Consider the following 20,324-nt stretch of genomic DNA (forward strand, 5'->3'; position numbering starts at 1 on the left):
GAATCGAAACTGGGGTGGGGACCGGTAGGGAAATGGAAATGTGGTCCTATTGGCCTATTCCCCAACGTCCAGATGCCAGGCAGAATGCCGTATCCCACTGCGGTTCCTCTGAGAGTCACCCTGCTGGAAAGCCCTTTTGGGCCATGGTGTGAAATCCGAGAGCTGGGAGGAGCAGTGATGGGTCACCTGGTCCCATGGATGCACAACACAGCGGGGGCTCGCACCATGCCGCTGGAGCCACGTTACCGGGTTCCGGATCGCCAGTTCCCCTTAAGCGGTGGGGGAAAGGGGGGTGGAACTCCGGGAGCTCCTCGACCCACAACATCTCGAGGCCACGCCCCATGCCACGCCCCAGGCCACGCCCCCTGGCAAAAGTCCAAGAGGGGGTGTTGGCAAAACTGAACTTTGGATGAACTTTTGCTCCACCACCTGCGAGGGGGCAAAGCCGACTGGAGGAGAGGAGACTCCTATTTAATCAAAATGCTATTCACCAAAGTTTTTCTATATATCCTGTGTGCACTGAAGTCACAATGTTATAACCATATGTCACGTGAAACATGGATTGTATTATATCGTTGAAATGCATTGTGTTGACTGAGGGATGTGAACACGCGTCTATGGACTTCCAAGTGGAAAATGTAATCTCAATATGAATGGATTTTAATTGTATGCTGAAATAGTCTGTGTTACATGCACAAAGTTAGAAATGACAATTGTATTAATGCATTGTTGTGTGCAGAAGTAAGCCTGTTACATAACATGTTTTCAGATGAGAGTGGGAAGAGAGTGTCATTGAGTTCAAGACCATAGGAGGTGTCCCAGTTGATGGATGTTTTTAGATAAGGATGGTTTAGAGTATCAGTGAGTTCAAGACACCTAAGGGAGGTGGCAGAGTTGATGGGCAGGGCCACCATTAGGAGAGGGATCATGTAGCATCCAATCAGAATTGAAGTCATTGAGTCAGCAAAAACATAGACACACCTTCGATGACAATGACAGATAAAAGGAACGGAACTCAGAGCCTTTTTGCTCTCCTGCACAGGCAGGGAGTCAGACGGGAGACCGTCACTTAGACGCTCTCGAATCCACCAGGGATAGAGCATAGATGCTGTAGGCAGGTCTCATTAGATTAAGAGAAGTTCTGGAATTAGGGTAAAAGAAGCACTGTCCGAGTGCCTGTGCAGGAAAATCCCCCGTTAATACACGGTTGGAGCACAAAGACCAGATATAGACTCCACAAGGGAGAGAGAGGTGTTAGGCAGGCCATTAGATTAAGAAATAAGTTCGGAATTAGGGTAAAAGAAGCACTGTCCGAGTGCCTGTGCAGGAAAATCCCCCGTTAATACACGGTTGGAGCACAAAGACCAGATATAGACTCCACAAGGGAGAGAGAGGTGTTAAGCAGGCCATTAGATTAAGAAATAAGTTCGGAATTAGGGTAAAAGAAGCACTGTCCGAGTGCCTGTGCAGGAAAATCCCCCGTTAATACACGGTTGGAGCACAAAGACCAGATATAGACTCCACAAGGGAGAGAGAGGTGTTAGGCAGGCCATTAGATTAAGAAATAAGTTCGGAATTAGGGTAAAAGAAGCACTGTCCGAGTGCCTGTGCAGGAAAATCCCCCGTTAATACACGGTTGGAGCACAAAGACCAGATATAGACTCCACAAGGGAGAGAGAGGTGTTAGGCAGGCCATTAGATTAAGAAATAAGTTCGGAATTAGGGTAAAAGAAGCACTGTCCGAGTGCCTGTGCAGGAAAATCCCCCGTTAATACACGGTTGGAGCACAAAGACCAGATATAGACTCCACAAGGGAGAGAGAGGAGACCACCAGAGCCACATTAGATGGGAACAAGATACATATCGGAGATACACAAGGTTCCATTTAGACAGGTTGGCCATCTCAGAAAAGAAATCGTTAAAAGCCAAGAGTGATACTTAAATAGGGAGAGTATAATGAACTCCATGTTGAAAATTAAGGTAATGTACATTGGATAATGTTGTCATCTATATTGGACAGAATGTAATGGACAAAATAGTATGCTTTGTAAGGAGAAGTGTTAACTTATATATAAAACCTATAAAAACCAAGGATTTTTATTTATTTATTTTTCTTCTTCAAAACATCATTGAGAAGGGTCCACACATCCAATAAGGTAAGAGGCATGATTTTGGGTTCAGATAATTAGCCTCCTCCATGCATGTAGAAATGACAGAATGATCTCGGGCTTCAGCCCGTTTTTCTCACCAGAAAATATGTACTGGGTGATTCTACTATATAGGTTAGTCAATTCTTTCACCCTGGAGGGAAAAAGTGCCGTAAGGCCACCTGTATCGGTAGACTGCCCACCCGATGTTCGGGGAGGAGGGGGTAGAGGTCCTAGATTAAGACCCGGAGGTGGACAAAGGATTAACGTGTTGTTACTCATCGGGGGGAACTTACGTGTCTGCCTTTTACTCTGGGTATTTATAGTCGTATGGGATAGCCTCTATTAGGAAGAGATCCGCTGGTTATCACGGTCTCTCACCTCCGTGATTTGGGAGTGCTCCGATGACGCTATTCTAACTCTCAGGGGAGGGGTCATAGGTCAGAGGTCGCTCGCTAATCATTTCAGACCAGACTTTACACACATCAGTTAAACTTCCTCTATGGTGGGACAGACCGGAGACTAGACGTTACACACATCAGTTCAACTTCCTCTATGGTGGGACAGACCGGAGACCAGACGTTACACACATCAGTTCAACTTTCTCTATGGTGGGACAGACCGGAGACTAGACGTTACACACATCAGTTCAACTTTCTCTATGGTGGGACAGACCGGAGACTAGACGTTACACACATCAGTTCAACTTTCTCTATGGTGGGACAGACCGGAGACTAGACGTTACACACATCAGTTCAACTTTCTCTATGGTGGGACAGACCGGAGACTAGACATTACACACATCAGTTAAACTTCCTCTATGGTGGGACAGACCGGAGACTAGACGTTACACACATCAGTTCAACTTTCTCTATGGTGGGACAGACCGGAGACTAGACGTTACACACATCAGTTCAACTTTCTCTATGGTGGGACAGACCGGAGACTAGACGTTACACACATCAGTTCAACTTTCTCTATGGTGGGACAGACCGGAGACTAGACGTTACACACATCAGTTCAACTTTCTCTATGGTGGGACAGACCGGAGACTAGACATTACACACATCAGTTAAACTTCCTCTATGGTGGGACAGACCGGAGACTAGACATTACACACATCAGTTAAACTTCCTCTATGGTGGGACAGACCGGAGACTAGACGTTACACACATCAGTTCAACTTTATCTATGGTGGGACAGACCGGAGACCAGACGTTACACACATCAGTTCAACTTCCTCTATACTCTATACATTATGTGTGTGTACCTTTAGTTAGCATGTGTATATCTATATACTGTATAGGGATGGGCATCGAATTTCGAATTTTCGAATAATCGTTGTTATTATCAAGGTCGACTTTTATTATTGAAATTCGAAATTCGTTTATTGAAAAAAAAAAAAAAAAAAAAAAATTGTGAGTGAAATGTTGCATTGTCTCCCCTGATTCTAAGTACCGGTATAGTCGAATCACTTGGTTTGAGCAAGTAAAACAATTTTTATAAGCAACCTCCCTCTTCATGGGATTTCATCCGCCATTCATTTTTCCATAAACCTTGCTTAAAATGCTTATAAAAATTGTTTTACTTGCTCAAACTAAGCGATTCGACTATACTTAGAATCAGGGGAGACAATGCAACATTTCACTCACACAAAAAAAATTTTTTTTTTTTTTTTTTTTTTTTACATTTTTAATTTTTTTTTACATTTTTTTTTTTTTTTCGAATTTCGATTAAAAGTCGACTTTGGCCAGCGAATTTCGAATAGTGTTTTTGCTAGAAATGCCCATCCCTAATACTGTATACATTATGATGTGTGTGTGTGTACCTTTAGCTAGCATTAGGGGTGTCACGATACACTCAGTTCACGATACGATACGTATCACGATACTGGGTTCACGATAACGATACGATACGATACGATTTTAACAATATTTTTTTAAACTTGAATAATGACAATATATGACTGGAAAAGTAGTATTTTATTTGAAATGCACAAATACAAAACATGCTGTTGTGGGAAATTGTTATTACAATAACAACTAGAAAAAACATGAGATTGGAGATAAGGCTTATCTTGAAATAGAATGAGTTACACCGTCACTTAGATTTACTTTGAACTAAAAGGTTTCTCAGCAGTATAAATTCTCATTATGCATCTTCAGTTTTTCTTCAAACTCAAACAACAAGACTTTTCTTAGTCTATTTTTTATGCATCTTCAGTTTTTCCTGTCAAGTAAACAGTTTTGCCAGAAACTCAATTGAATGGTTTCTCTCCTGTATAACTTCTCATGTGTCTCTTCAGAGACTTGTTCAACTGAACTACTTTCCACACATTGAACTTCAACAAACAAAGACGTTTCTTAAAAAAAAAAAAAAAAAAAAAAAGATTTTTTTTTTTTTTCACGATATGAGATTTCATCTCAACGATACATATCGTGACGTTTTACTATCGCGAAATTTCGTGGGACGATATATTGTGACACCCCTAGCTAGCATGCGTATATCTATATACTGTATACATTATGATGTGTGTGTACCTTTAGCTAGCATGCGTATATCTATATACTGTATACATTATGACGTGTGTGTGTACCTTGCAAACGATGAATGTATTCCCGTACAGCTCTTCGGTGAGCATGAGCCTCTGTGCGAGCACCGCCTTGTCGTTGTAGGCGTACTCAATCAAGAAGGAGGCGGCGGAGTGGCGAAGCATCTGACGCACCTGACCTCTGAAGGTCTGCATCACGGCCGCAACCAGCTCCTTGTTACTGTGAAGGAGAACACATCCAGCCAGCGCATGGACACGCACACAAACACAAACACATCCAGCCAGCGTGTGGACACGCACACAAACACAAACACATCCAGCCAGCGTGTGGACACGCACACAAACACATCAAAATGAGACCTCGGTCTCAACGTGTTTTTACCTGTTTAAATAAAGGTTAAATAAAAAAATAAAAAAATTGTGACAAAAGCAACACGTGGTTCAGATTTCATTATATGATGCATTGTAGGGCTGCCCCCTCCAGGTCGATTGGTCGATTGTTTGGTCGACGAGATTCACGTTGGTCGAGCAATCGCTGTTAAAAAAAAAATGCAGGCCATGCCAGGCCACCGGGCTGCTATAAACTTTAGTTCCAAGGCCAGCAGTAAACAAACGGCAGCATATTTTCATTTTGTTTGAACAGTAACAGTTTTGTCATAACAGTAATTTACAAATTCCCCAGTTACTGAATGGGCTGCACAAGATGTTTTGTGCAAGCGAAGTGAAGTTGCATTGTTCAAAAACTACCTAAATACAGTTAGTCCACACACACATCCAGTTAAGGTGGACTGTAAGTAGACTGTAACAAACACAATGTTGCTGCAATAAAATGGTTGAAGTCAGATGTACAGACTGGAAAATTGTTCTTATATAAACCAGATGTTGACAAAGTTTTCCTTTGGGGACATAATTTGCAGTTGAAAAAGTAAGAAATCGCAATATATCGAAATATCGCAATATTCAATATATCGCAATATTCAATATATCGCAATATCAGCGATATGGCAATATCGCAATACTATCGTATCGTGACTCAAGTATCGTTTTAGTATCGTATCGTGGGCATCTGGTGATTCCCACCCCTAGTAGTCAGTACACTGCACAAAATAAGAAAAAAAAGTACACTGCAAAAAAGACCCCCTTTCGACCAATCGATTGGTCGGAGCTGTGGTCGATTTCTGGTCGACCAGGATAATCGTTGGTCGAGGGCAGCCCTAATGCATTGTTATTCATTAAACTGGCATTATATAGGATTAAAGCTCCTTCCACTACCGATACTAATAGTCATTTAAAGGGTGAAAATAATACAAGACAGACGTTGCCTGCAGCCCCCAAATCACTGTCCGCCCCTCTGCTCTGAATCTCAAAACTGAATTTCTGAACGACAGTTGAAATGATGCTAAGCTTTGACCACTTCAGAATGAATTGATGAACAGACGTAGCGTAACAATCAGCTCATTAACCCATGAAGTTCGGATAATTTAGTTAACTCCGTGTGTGGGCTCTAGCCTACATAACGTTACCTGATGAACGAGGCAGTCCGCAGTCGTAAAATGTATTTTTCCGCGTGCGTGTGCCCTTTTTACTTTCACTTCACGTTTGCTCAGTGTTTAGACGGATCGCTTGTCGTATTTCAAGCAACGACCATCTTCCACATGATCGATTTTACCGAAGTATAACCATTTAAAATGTTTAACGTGACTTCTGCATCATCTTGCTGTCTCTCTTCTCTGTGTCCTGTCTACCAAGAGTGATATCACGTGTTATAGTGGCTATTTTGCACGGATATATAGGTGTGCCTTGAGATTTTGTCTTGCCCTTTGGTGTACCTCAAGTACAAAAAGTTTGAAAACCACTGGGCTAGTATACAGTATGTCTCTCTTCTGGATCATGGAATAGCGAGTCTAGAATATTTCCATTATTCCATACATGACACTTAAATCTGTGCAAAGGCTCATATATAAATGTTTGCATTTGCACAGATTTAAGTGTGCAGATGATTTTTCTTTTCATTGCGTACTGTTTGCTTCCAACACCTTAACAAAGACCAAGCCGGGTGGAGCGGTAGTTTTTTCCTGCATTATTCCAGACATGACGACATGAGCCTATAAGACTAATGTCTTCTTCATCTTAATCCAAATACAAGCAGAGTTTGTGAGTGTGGGCAGCACTGCAGTAGCAGACATCAGCGGTAACCATTGTGACTGCATGACACTTTTATACCGCACACTCTAAAATAATGGTCGCATAATGCAACCATTTTGGTCGCAGTCTCGAACCCTGCTCCTGTGCCCCCATTCCAGGGGCTGCACAATTCATTGAATATTAATTGTGATCAAGATGTTGGCTTCCCACAATCATGAAAACAAGAAATACAAAAATCCACATAAAAACGGCATTCTATTTAGCAATATTGCTCACGTTTTGTCTTGTGTTGTAAATCCAGCGCACCCCTTTGCCTCACAGTGGTGCACTGTGCCTCTTCCCCAAAGTCTAAACAGGCTGTGGTGCGTTTAGTTTCAGCTCCAGTCCAGAACAGAGAGCTGGTAGAAGATGACAGTTCAAAATCCTCCCCCCCCCCCCCTTTTTTTTTCGTAGTTCAATAAATGCATGACGTTACCAAAGTCAAAGAGTAATCGTTTGAAATAATTGTGATCTCATTATTGATTAAAAATAATTGTGACGATCATTTTGACCATAATTGTGCATAATTTGACCACCAATCGTGCAGGGGGCACGGTGGCTCAGTGGTAGAGCTGTCGCCTCGCAGTCAGAAGGTCCTGAGTTCGATTCTCGCCTGGGACACTGCGGGCGCTGTGGTTGTGTTCCCCCCATATCTTCAGTGCCTACTGCCCAGGTGGGGTATCTCGTCGTAAGGGCCTTTCTCTCTGTGTGGAGTTTGCATGTTCTCCCCGTGCTCCCCCAGGGGGGCTCCTCCGTATATAACCCCCCCATTAAAAACATGCAGAAGATCAGATCATCATCGTCATCCGACCAGTGACGACAACATCCGAAGTCGGTCCCCGGGCGCTGTACGAGAAAGCGACCACTGCTCCTGGCCTGCCCCCCGGAGGAAAGGACAAAGCCAGGATGGGTTAAATGCAGAGGACAAATTTCACCGGCCACCGTCAGCATGTGTGTGTTTGTGGCCCTCCGTGCATGTGTTGATGTGTAACCGTGTGACAATAAAGACGGGCTTGTCCGTCTGAAATCGTGCCCTACCCCGTTCTACATCTAGGTCACTTACATGTACAGTAGATCCTCTGACCAGATGCTTCTCGCTGACTGTCCCATGAACCCGTGTGACGCAAAAGGGTGAGCATGCTTTTTCTGCTGCTGCCCCAAACCTGTGGAATAGCCTGCCCATCCCCGTCGGGTCTGCTCCTTCTTTGGAAACGTTGAAATCGAGACTAAAAACAAATGCTACCTTTTCTCCCTGGCCTTTTGAATCTTTTAAAATCGCGCTCTGCGTTATCATGACGCACATATTTTTGTCTTCCGTCCTCTGTATTATTGTCTGCCTGGTGTTTTTTTTATGCCGTTTAACTCACCTGCTATACATCACTTTGGTCAATTCTGGTCGTTTTTTAAATGTGCTTCATACATAGAATGGACTCACCCGTACATCAGGAGCTTCTTCACCACATGCCGGCCGTACTGAGACTTACACAGAGCCACCATGTCGTCTGTGGGAAACAACAAACCACAGACTGTCAGTACTGAGACTTACACAGAGCCACCATGTCGTCTGTGGGAAACAACAAACCACAGACTGTCAGTACTGAGACTTACACAGAGCCACCATGTCGTCTGTGGGAAACAACAAACCACAGACTGTCAGTACGAGAGACTTCCAACACGCCCGTTGACTGTGAACGTATGCCAAGTGTGGCTGTTCATGTGACAGCGACCCACTGGCATGTTATTGCCTTTTGGATTGATTCATTCTATTGAATACTAACATTTTGTCGTTTTGATTTTCGTATTAATTGTGCGTTTTATTTTTATATATATATATTTTTTTGTTTCTACTCAACAGTCTACATCGGTGGGTTCTTAACTGGTGGGTTGGGACGCAATAGTGGGTCGCGGGGCCGTTTTGAGTGGGTCGTGGACAGGGCCCGAAATTAGAGTGGACGACGTAGCAGACGAAGATGGCAAGTTCTGCCTCCAGTTGAAGAGTTATTTTGTAGGCCTTAGAGTACCAGTCAAATAGTTTTGCCCAGAATCCCATCAGTGAAGGGCAGAAGCAGAAGGCATGAGACAGAGCGCCCTCTGACACCTGAGAAGGGCTGATCTTGTGCAACTTATGCTTAGAATAGTGCAGACGGTGAACAATTTTAAATTGGATCAGCTGGTGTCTGAGCAGAGTCTTGTATCACAGACATGCTCCTAACCCATATAATGTCACATAAGTCAATGCCAAGTTCCCCCTGCCACGCTTCTCTGATCCTCTCAGTAGAGCAGGGGTGGGCAATTATTTTTCATGGGGGGCCACATGAGAAACCCAGAGTGTTGCCGGGGGCCGAACAAACATTGTCATGCCGCAACCCAGGAACTTTGAAGATAGAGAGGACCACAAAAAAAATGTTCTCGCTACCAGAGGGCCAGATTTTGCTCAGGGTTGGGGGCCAGTTGCCCAGGTCTGCAGTAGAGGCTATAAGGAAATACATCAAACTTGACTTGACTGTTGAAGTGCTAAATGGCTTTTATTAGATGTTGTGGCTTTAGTGTTAACTTAGCTGTAGTGTTGTATCATAACACCAGAATTGTGACTTTGATAGCGATAATAAATTTTATATTTAAGAATCTGACACTACTACTGGGACTGGGCAATGCGGTTGGAATCGACCGGGGATCTGTGGATGGGACAGGAGTGGAGGAAAACCCGATGCCTTACCTTTGAGTTGCTCGAACACTTCCAGTCTCTGCTCGTTGTTGCCGAACTGGATGAAACACTGCAGCACCCGCACGGTGTCGTGGGCGAACGCCATCTGGAGCGGGAGAGCCAACCGGGTTAGAGATGTTATCTATATAATACAGTCCCCTCCGAAACTGTTGGAACAGCTAGGCCAGTTTTAGACTGGCCAGGTCAGTCTCCAGACTTAAAGCCTATTGAGCATGCATTTCTATTTGAAGTCTATCTGTTCCTATACTTTTGCTCACCTAAAAATTAGGGCTGGGTATTGGCAAGGACCTCACGATACGATACGTATCACGATACGTGGGTCGCGATACGATTGTATCACGATACATTGCGATACAATACATATTGTGACGCATTGCAATACTCTACATAATTTACTGAAAATTTAAATATAGCTAAAAATACAACACTCTGTGTACCACCCAGGTAGTATAGTAATATGTACATCACTTTATATTGATAAATTAGTGGACAGATTTAGTCAAAACTACCGAGCGTTGAGTGTCTTACTGAACACACTGAAATAAAAAGCATTCTTATTGTGTCACTGAACACACGGCTGTGCAAAAAAATCGATATGGCGATATATCACGATATTTTTATGAAATATCAATACAGTATTGCGGAAAAAAATATCGCGATATATTGCCGTATCGATTTTATTGCACAGCCCTACTAAAAATTGGGTGTTCCATTACAAAAGGTGCTGGGCCCTATCTTCCCAAAAGCGCTAATTTAGCGTTTGCGCTCGTTTAACGCCGTGCGCAATGGAAATTGGGGGCGGACACAAGCGCATGCCTGTGATAATTGTACTGGGCATTGGCTGCCACATGCCAAAGCAGGCGTTTCAGCGCTAAAATGTGGGATAGATGGCATTATCCTATCGTCAGCAGCGCACAATTACTTTGCGCTAAGAGCTTTGAAAAGGACCTCTTACGCGCAAATACCTCTCTGCGCTGGGTGCGCTGCACGGAGATTACCGTTGCGCTCCCAGCGCAGAGGTATTTGCGCAGTGGAAAGTGGAATTCCTTTTGGATGTCATTATGCACAGCCTTGCCACGCCATCAAATTATGCTGCTAAAATTGGGTATTAGCAGACAATTCAGTGAGGCAATCAACTATAACTCACTGAGAAACTGTTATCACATCGCAAAGAGGGAAATGAATTGAGAAAACTTGTTGGACAATGGACATAGGCTATTTACCTTCATAAGCCGGAGGGTCGTTGGCACCACAGACGATCTGTCAATAAGCTCTCTCTGTCCTCGCACGAGTGAGTACACTCTATTACGCATGAAGAGAATTACAGCATATTGCATACAGCCATTGCGAGACGGGAATCTGATTGGTTTTGATTGACGTAATGCCCAGCCTTGCCTGGCCACGCCTGTGAATAAATCTGGTAGTTAAGACCGCCCAAATCCCGTTTGCGCAGGCATTTTGGGGCGCAGATGATTTTGGCACGGCTCTAATTTGCGTCTGCGACTCGTGCCGTGAACGTTTCCGCATCCCGGCCGAGAATTGCATCCCCAACATATTTCGGGGCTGTTTTAACTTAGAAATCAGGGGGGTCACGTCTACCAGACAATTATATCACTTTTAAACAGTTACATTTCTGTATAAATCATTACAATATGCTCCCGTGAGGTGGGGATGCTGCCGGCGCTGGGGTGCAAAACTCGGCATAACACCTGGTGGACGGCGCAAGGCGGACTGTTATCTTCCCTGCCTTAAGGCACGCGCAAACAGGTGCGCAAGCGCTATTAGGGGATAGCCATAACGCCTGTCGGACGATAGGGCCCGCTATCTTCTAAGTTGTTTATCAGATCTAGATGTAAATACCTGGAAATAAAAGCTGAAATGATGATCTCTTGTCTCGTATTCATATTTTATATATATATATATATATATATATATATATATATATGAACACAAAGTTCGCTGTTTCATAAACTTTTGTTAACCGAAATTCCATGCAAAAATCCCATTGCCTTTTCCCCCTACGAACCAGCAGTGCAGGGACTTCTGGGTAAGCCTGCAAAAAGACATCATCCTTGCAGTACTCTATAAATGGTCAGCACAGATGCTACATTATGACATCATGACTCGTTGTTGAGTAGTTGGTGTTAGAAATGCTACCACTTAACTAGAGCTAGACAAAAATGAGAATTCAAACAAACAACAAATCAATAACTGGATAAATCAGAGTATAAAGGAGAGTGAGACTCACTGGTTTGATCTTTCCCCGGACCAGACCATGCAGGTCCTTCATCAGTTTGCTTTTCTTCTCTTTGTCACAGTCTTTCCTGTTGAACAACACATCACCGCTAAAGTCAGTCTGACCTAACTTCACTCACCTGACAGAGCTACAGTAAGTCTGACCTAACTTCACTCACCTGACAGCACTACAGTAAGTCTGACCTAACTTCACTCACCTGACAGCACTACAGTAAGTCTGACCTAACTTCACTCACCTGACAGAGCTACAGTAAGTCTGACCTAACTTCACTCACCTGACAGAGCTGCAGTAAGTCTGACCTAACTTCACTCACCTGACAGCACTACAGTAAGTCTGACCTAACTTCACTCACCTGACAGAGCTACAGTAAGACTGACCTAACTTCACTCACCTGACAGTGCTACAGTCAGTCTGACCTAACTTCACTCACCTGACAGCACTACAGTAAGTCTGACCTAACTTCACTCACCTGACAGCACTACAGTAAGTCTGACCTAACTTCACTCACCTGACAGCACTACAGTAAGTCTGACCTAACTTCACTCACCTGACAGCACTACAGTAAGTCTGACCTAACTTCACTCACCTGACAGAGCTACAGTAAGTCTGACCTAACTTCACTCACCTGACAGAGCTACAGTAAGTCTGACCTAACTTCACTCACCCGACAGAGCTACAGTAAGTCTGACCTAACTTCACTCACCTGACAGCACTACAGTAAGTCTGACCTAACTTCACTCACCTGACAGAGCTACAGTAAGTCTGACCTAACTTCACTCACCTGACAGAGCTGCAGTAAGTCTGACCTAACTTCACTCACCTGACAGCACTACAGTAAGTCTGACCTAACTTCACTCACCTGACAGAGCTACAGTAAGACTGACCTAACTTCACTCACCTGACAGTGCTACAGTCAGTCTGACCTAACTTCACTCACCTGACAGAGCTACAGTAAGTCTGACCTAACTTCACTCACCTGACAGCACTACAGTAAGTCTGACCTAACTTCACTCACCTGACAGCACTACAGTAAGACTGACCTAACTTCACTCACCTGACAGAGCTGCAGTAAGTCTGACCTAACTTCACTCACCTGACAGAGCTGCAGTAAGTCTGACCTAACTTCACTCACCTGACAGAGCTGCAGTAAGTCTGACCTAACTTCACTCACCTGACAGAGCTACAGTAAGTCTGACCTAACTTCACTCACCTGACAGAGCTACAGTAAGTCTGACCTAACTTCACTCACCTGACAGAGCTGCAGTAAGTCTGACCTAACTTCACTCACCTGACAGAGCTACAGTAAGTCTGACCTAACTTCACTCACCTGACAGAGCTACAGTAAGTCTGACCTAACTTCACTCACCCGACAGAGCTACAGTAAGTCTGACCTAACTTCACTCACCTGACAGCACTACAGTAAGACTGACCTAACTTCACTCACCTGACAGAGCTGCAGTAAGTCTGACCTAACTTCACTCACCTGACAGAGCTGCAGTAAGTCTGACCTAACTTCACTCACCTGACAGCGCTACAGTAAGTCTGACCTAACTTCACTCACCTGACAGAGCTGCAGTAAGTCTGACCTAACTTCACTCACCCGACAGAGCTACAGTAAGTCTGACCTAACTTCACTCACCTGACAGCGCTACAGTAAGTCTGACCTAACTTCACTCACCTGACAGAGCTGCAGTAAGTCTGACCTAACTTCACTCACCCGACAGAGCTACAGTCAGTCTGACCTAACTTCACTCACCTGACAGAGCTGCAGTCAGTCTGACCTAACTTCACTCACCTGACAGAGCTACAGTAAGTCTGACCTAACTTCACTCACCTGACAGTGCTACAGTAAGTCTGACCTAACTTCACTCACCTGACAGAGCTACAGTAAGTCTGACCTAACTTCACTCACCTGACAGAGCTACAGTAAGTCTGACCTAACTTCACTCACCTGACAGCACTACAGTAAGTCTGACCTAACTTCACTCACCTGAAAGAGCTACAGTAAGTCTGACCTAACTTCACTCACCTGACAGTGCTACAGTAAGTCTGACCTAACTTCACTCACCTGACAGAGCTACAGTAAGTATGACCTAACTTCACTCACCTGACAGTGCTACAGTCAGTCTGACCTAACTTCACTCACCTGACAGCACTACAGTAAGTCTGACCTAACTTCACTCACCTGACAGCACTACAGTAAGTCTGACCTAACTTCACTCACCTGACAGCACTACAGTAAGTCTGACCTAACTTCACTCACCTGACAGCGCTACAGTCAGTCTGACCTAACTTCACTCACCTGACAGCGCTACAATAAGTCTGACCTAACTTCACTCACCTGACAGCGCTACAGAAAGCCTGACCTAACTTCACTCACCTGACAGAGCTACAGTAAGTCTGACCTAACTTCACTCACCTGACAGCGCTACAGTCAGTCTGACCTAACTTCACTCACCTGACAGAGCTGCAGTAAGTCTGACCTAACTTCACTCACCTGACAGAGCTACAGTAAGTCTGACCTAACTTCACTCACCTGACAGAGCTACAGTAAGTCTGACCTAACTTCACTCACCTGACAGCACTACAGTAAGTCTGACCTAACTTCACTCACCTGACAGCGCTACAGTAAGTCTGACCTAACTTCACTCACCTGACAGCGCTACAGTCAGTCTGACCTAACTTCACTCACCTGACAGCGCTACAATAAGTCTGACCTAACTTCACTCACCTGACAGCGCTACAGAAAGTCTGACCTAACTTCACTCACCTGACAGAGCTACAGTAAGTCTGACCTAACTTCACTCACCTGACAGCGCTACAGTAAGTCTGACCTAACTTCACTCACCTGACAGAGCTACAGTAAGTCTGACCTAACTTCACTCACCTGACAGCACTACAGTAAGTCTGACCTAACTTCACTCACCCGACAGCACTACAGTAAGTCTGACCTAACTTCACTCACCTGACAGAGCTGCAGTAAGTCTGACCTACCTTCACTCACCTGACAGAGCTACAGTAAGTCTGACCTAACTTCACTCACCTGACAGCGCTACATTAAGTCTGACCTAACTTCACTCACCTGACAGCACTACAGTAAGTCTGACCTAACTTCACTCACCTGACAGCACTACAGTAAGTCTGACCTAACTTCACTCACCTGACAGCACTACAGTAAGTCTGACCTACCTTCACTCACCTGACAGCGCTACAGTAAGTCTGACCTAACTTCACTCACCTGACAGCGCTACAGTACGTCTGACCTAACTTCACTCACCTGACAGAGCTACATTAAGTCTGACCTAACTTCACTCACCTGACAGCACTACAGTAAGTCTGACCTAACTTCACTCACCTGACAGCACTACAGTAAGTCTGACCTAACTTCACTCACCTGACAGCACTACAGTAAGTCTGACCTAACTTCACTCACCTGACAGCACTACAGTAAGTCTGACCTAACTTCACTCACCTGACAGAGCTACAGTAAGTCTGACCTAACTTCACTCACCTTTCTCAGCTTTGTGGTGAGAGAAAGTGAAAACAAGCCACATTCATGTGTCGATAACTAAAGAACGGAAGAACGGAGAAACAAACTCTTTTTTCCCATGAAAGTAGAGGCTTTGTTCTGTCTTTTGGGATATTCTGTGTTTACATCGTCATAGAGGAAAATATTCTGTGGGTTGTGGAAAATCACTGAAAATGCTCACAAACCCTGGAGGTGGCTGGTGACTTTTTAATTTCAACTCTGGCGGCGAATGAGTTCATTGGATTTTAGCGTTTGAGTCGAAGTCACTGTGTCACATTACATGGAAGCTATTGAAGTAAAACACGAATTTTCCATAAAACTATTAATATAAAATACAAGAAGCGCTCAAATCAACACGTTAGAACTACATTAAGTCAACAGCTACAGAAAATACATTTGCCGTTATGTTACATTACGTGGAAGGTTATCCACAGAAGATTACTTTACCAATTAATTTCATTACACACAACTACTTTTCCAAAACTTTCAAGAAGGATTTTACCCAATCCATGACTTTTCCACGTTTTCCATGACCGTGTCCGTGTGTGTGTGTGTGTGTGTGTGCGTGTGTGTGTGTGTGTGTGTGTGAGTGTGTGTACCTCCTGAGGTCTCCCCACACATGTTTGCATTGGTTGATGATGTCGAACATCTCCTTCTTCTCTGCCTGCTGCCTGATCTTCTTCAGGTCTTTCTTCTTCTGCTGCCGGTTCTTCTGCGGCTCATCTGCATCTCCCTGCTTCTGCTTCTTAGCCGCCAAACCTGAAAAACACACACACACACACACACACACACACACACACACAGATCAGTGAAAAACAGATGAAATGAAAGAAAGCCTCGATGATCAGCCTATAGGAAACCTGTGGGGAACACACATTTGTTGCCTTGCGAGCTACTTCTGAGGTGACCAGCTCAACAGTAGGGCTGGGCGATATGGCCTCTAAAGAATATCTCGATATTTCTCGATATACACGATATATATATCTCGATATTTTTGAAATCTCTCATAAATGCTCGATTTAACCCTTCAGGGTTCATACACATTTTAACCAATGGATTTCCATGACATGACTTTGAACCAAATTTCCATGACCAAACTGTAATTTGTAAAGTCTCGTGTATACATGAAAAAGTCAGTGAGTAAAAAATATTCTATGTAATGTAACTACTAACAGATGACAATAATTGAAAAACTAACATGGTCATTTAGCACTAAAACACGTTACTAGCCCCAACACTGACGACAACAAAGATCTTGAGTAGGGCTGGGCGATATGGACCAAAAATCATATCTCAGTAGGTTTAGGCTGAATGGCGAAATATGATATATCTCGGTATTTTCTACAAAGTGGGCTAGATTTTCAATTGTAAATTGGGCCGGGCGATATGGACTCTTACAAAATATAGTTACACAATGTGATTTTTGATTTAAAGAAATCATCAGTGAATAATGATATAATGAGTAATGTTAAGTGGGTAAAGACAAATAATAGAACAGCTAGAACAGTCTGTCTGGTAAGCTCAGAAAGTGACTTCACTTTACTGCAGCCTTTAAAACCAGGAAAAGACGAGTATGCAGTATCACGATATTACCATAACAAAATCTAAAACGAGATCTAGGTCTCATCTAGTCACAATATTGGCCAGACCTAACCTTGAGTGCCACGCAGAAACGCTGACACACAATTTGCAGAAAAACATTATTAAAGTTGATTATCAATCTGCTTCTTTAAATGGTGTAGTGACGATAAATTACTTCGTTTTGAGACACGCGCGCGCACACACATGCCCGCACCTCGCTGTGTAGACTTGACTGACTGGGGTTGACTTTATTATGGAGCCGACGGGTTTGGTGCATGTTTTGCAGATAACCGTTGTTTGTTCAACATCGTCCTTGCGATACCCAAACCACTGCCAGATGATGGATCCAGTGCCGTTTCTTTTTGCAACAAATTCGTCCGCCGCCCTCCGGCTCCATTTTCCATACCCATTCTCTACTACTGGCTCTCAGGTTCTTGCTCTCGTCCTCCACGCTGCCTTGACAGAGGCAGAGAGGGGCGGGTCATGCCTTCGCCTAGCCTTCGCCATCATGGGGGAAAACGTATCGCTTGACGGCGAGTGTCAAGGCAGCGGGCGAGTGTCTGTGACGTCGTGTAGTAGGGCTGTCAATCTCCCTCTATAATCAAATTCGAATTTCAGTGCTTTATACATTTTAATATTCGAATTATATTCGAATATTTTAATTAATTTTTTAATTGAATTTAAAAAAAAAAAAAAAAAAAAATTTGGTCTGAGTGAATTGTTGTCTTCTCTTATGTTGTGTTCTGATTCTAAATATAGCTGAATCTTTGGGTTTGACCAAGTAAAACTTTTTCTAAGCATTTTACCAAATGTAGATGGAAAAGTGAATGGTGGATGAATATTCAAAATAATATTAGGCTTATCACAAATAGTCCAGCAATGATGTTTATTTAAGAAAACATGTTCCTTGTACAATGTACATACATTCATTGCATTAGAAAATAGGTCAGATAACCAGAGCTTAGTTAATATTCATCAGTGTTGTATTGGTGCTGTCTGAAATGCTAAAATAAAATAATTGATAATAAAAAAAGACACAGCCTTTGTTTGAGCTCCTTATCAATAAACAAATAAGTAAACTTTGCCAAAACAACAATGAGCCATGAACAACAAAAAAATCAGTCACGTATTGCACTTAAGAGCTATAGGTTTACATTCAGTATAGCAGCTTCAACAGTCAACTTCAGTTAACAATGAATGAACATACATTTTAAGAGCTACAGGTAGGTTTACATCAGTATAGCAGCTTCAACAGTCAACTTCAGTTAACACTCTTTTCTTCAAGTATGTTGTCAGAACTTGTCACTGTTCTAGTGTTCTAAAAAAAAAAAAAAAAAAAATTTTTTTTTTTTTTTAAATAAAAAAATATTCGTTTTTAAAAAATAATAATAATCGAATTTCGTTCATAATTATTAAATTCGAATAATATTCGAATATCAAAATTCGTTTCAACAGCCCTATCGTGTAGCGCGGGCGAGTTTGTCTGACGCGGTTTGACGCGTTTGATGTATGCATGTGATTCCCCCTCCCTTCCACCCTCTGCCAATCTGGGGAGAGCCGAGACTAGCACCATGCTTCCTCCGACACAAGAGCAGTAGCCAGCCGCTTGTTTTCACCTGACAGCGGGGAGCTTCACCGGTAGGACGCAGCACGTGGGAGGATCACGCTATTCCAACCTGCCCCCCCCCCTATTAGTTTTTAATCTGCGGACGTTTGTGAAGACCGCAGCAGCCATGTTTGAGAGGCGGGAAAAAACAACTGTTTACACCATGGTTTACACGCCCACAGCAAGGAGTTGATGGCAAAGTCATGACCCGCCTTCCTCTGCCTCTGATTGGCTAGACTCATTCCTTTCGTCGATTGAATTGGTCACATTATCGCCACAGGGTGAAGTAGGATTCACAAAACAGGATACGCTTACATATTGCATGTGCACCATTGAGTTTACAGCATAGACTGTAAATATAGGGTTTACAGGCGTCAACGCCGTTTTGCGTAGTTTTAACTGACAAATCGTACCAGCGTACACTGATGCCCAAATGCGTGCATGGTACGAAAAATGCGTGCAGGTTGGCAGGTCTGGCACATGAACAACAACAACGCTACATGGACACTAGGGGTGTCAAAAATAATCGATTATAAGATGCAGCGCGATGCGGACGTGCACGATTCTGCATCGATTCACAAATGTCAAAAATCCATTATTAAAATAATAATAATAATAATAATAATAATAATAATCAAATAAAATATAATGCAAGTACATGCAGTTGTTTATTTTAATTATGGATCATAATACAATGCAATTCCAAATGCACTTTTGTTTTAAAAGTAGCCACACAGTGAGAAAAAAGAAAGTGAGAAAAAATAAATCATGTACCGTATTGGGGAAGAAAAGTGATGCATCGATTTAAGATGCATCGAGATGCATCGATAATCGTAATCGAATCGAATCGTAGCCCTCTGAATCGTAATCGAATCGAATCGTGAGGCCAGTGAAGATTCACAGCCCTAATGGACACACACCCTAAAGATTTAAGAAACACCGGCTGATGGCTTCGTTCCTACCTTCTCCTTCCCCTCCTCCTTCCTCTGTCAGTTTCCTCTTCTTCGGGCTCTGCCCAGGTTTGGAGAATTTGTGCTCTTTCTTGCCGCCGCCTCCAGTCTTCCCCAGTTTGCCCTTCTTCTCTGCGTTGCTGTAGGGTTTGAATGGCTTTTTACCGCCCAGCTTACCGCCCGGCTTACCGCCCGGTTTACCACCCGGTTTTCCTCCGAGTTTGGTCCCTATGGAGTCTGGGCAGAGAAGGACACAGAGCCGTTAAAGGGGAATTCAAAAACTCAAAGAGCACAGTAACAGACGGCGGCACTGGGTTCAATTCACTGTCAGTTCAGTCAAGCCAAGATTCAACCCGGGGGAAGAGCGCGATCCTCCCACGGGAGGAGGGGTGTAAATAGACATCGTTTTTCTAACTCTTTATAACATTCTAACTCTTTATAACATAAATTTGTTATAATTTATGTTGTGTTGTTCATTGGCATTGATGATGCAAAGTTCTGCTGTTAACACCAGAACCTTATCTATCGATCTATCTATTATGAAGTACGGCCGGTTGTTCCCGTTCAGAGACTCAGGGCGGTTGCTGCACAATTTTTATTTCAAACTCACAGACCTCTTCCACACTTTCAAATCTTGATTTAACTTTCAGATGTTGCTGTCCAGTCAACGCAGAGTGTTGTCTCGCGCCCGGGGAACTCTGCCACATCACTCTCAAGATCAAGATGATTCAGCATAGAGACAAACATTGCAGTATGTGAGAGTACGGCCACAGACGATGTGTAACCCCACACGC

General features: G+C 43.5%; 1 protein-coding gene across 1 annotated transcript in view; it reads right to left on the reverse strand.

The window, feature by feature from the left end:
• The window catches only part of pum3 (pumilio RNA-binding family member 3), a 64,612-nt gene that overhangs the window by 34,114 nt on the left and 10,174 nt on the right, over positions 1–20,324 (reverse strand). Inside the window, exons 3-8 of the mRNA XM_083638863.1 lie at positions 19,543–19,767; positions 15,993–16,152; positions 11,856–11,931; positions 9,599–9,692; positions 8,318–8,384; positions 4,744–4,918 (exon numbers count right to left, since the gene is read on the reverse strand). Of these exons, the coding sequence (XP_083494989.1) occupies positions 4,744–4,918; positions 8,318–8,384; positions 9,599–9,692; positions 11,856–11,931; positions 15,993–16,152; positions 19,543–19,767 (797 nt within the window). The remainder of the gene's footprint in view (positions 1–4,743; positions 4,919–8,317; positions 8,385–9,598; positions 9,693–11,855; positions 11,932–15,992; positions 16,153–19,542; positions 19,768–20,324) is intronic.

The sequence above is a fragment of the Poromitra crassiceps genome, assembly GCF_964638095.1.
Source record: "Poromitra crassiceps genome assembly, chromosome: 6".
In the NCBI taxonomy this organism is placed as follows: Eukaryota; Metazoa; Chordata; class Actinopteri; order Beryciformes; family Melamphaidae; genus Poromitra; species Poromitra crassiceps.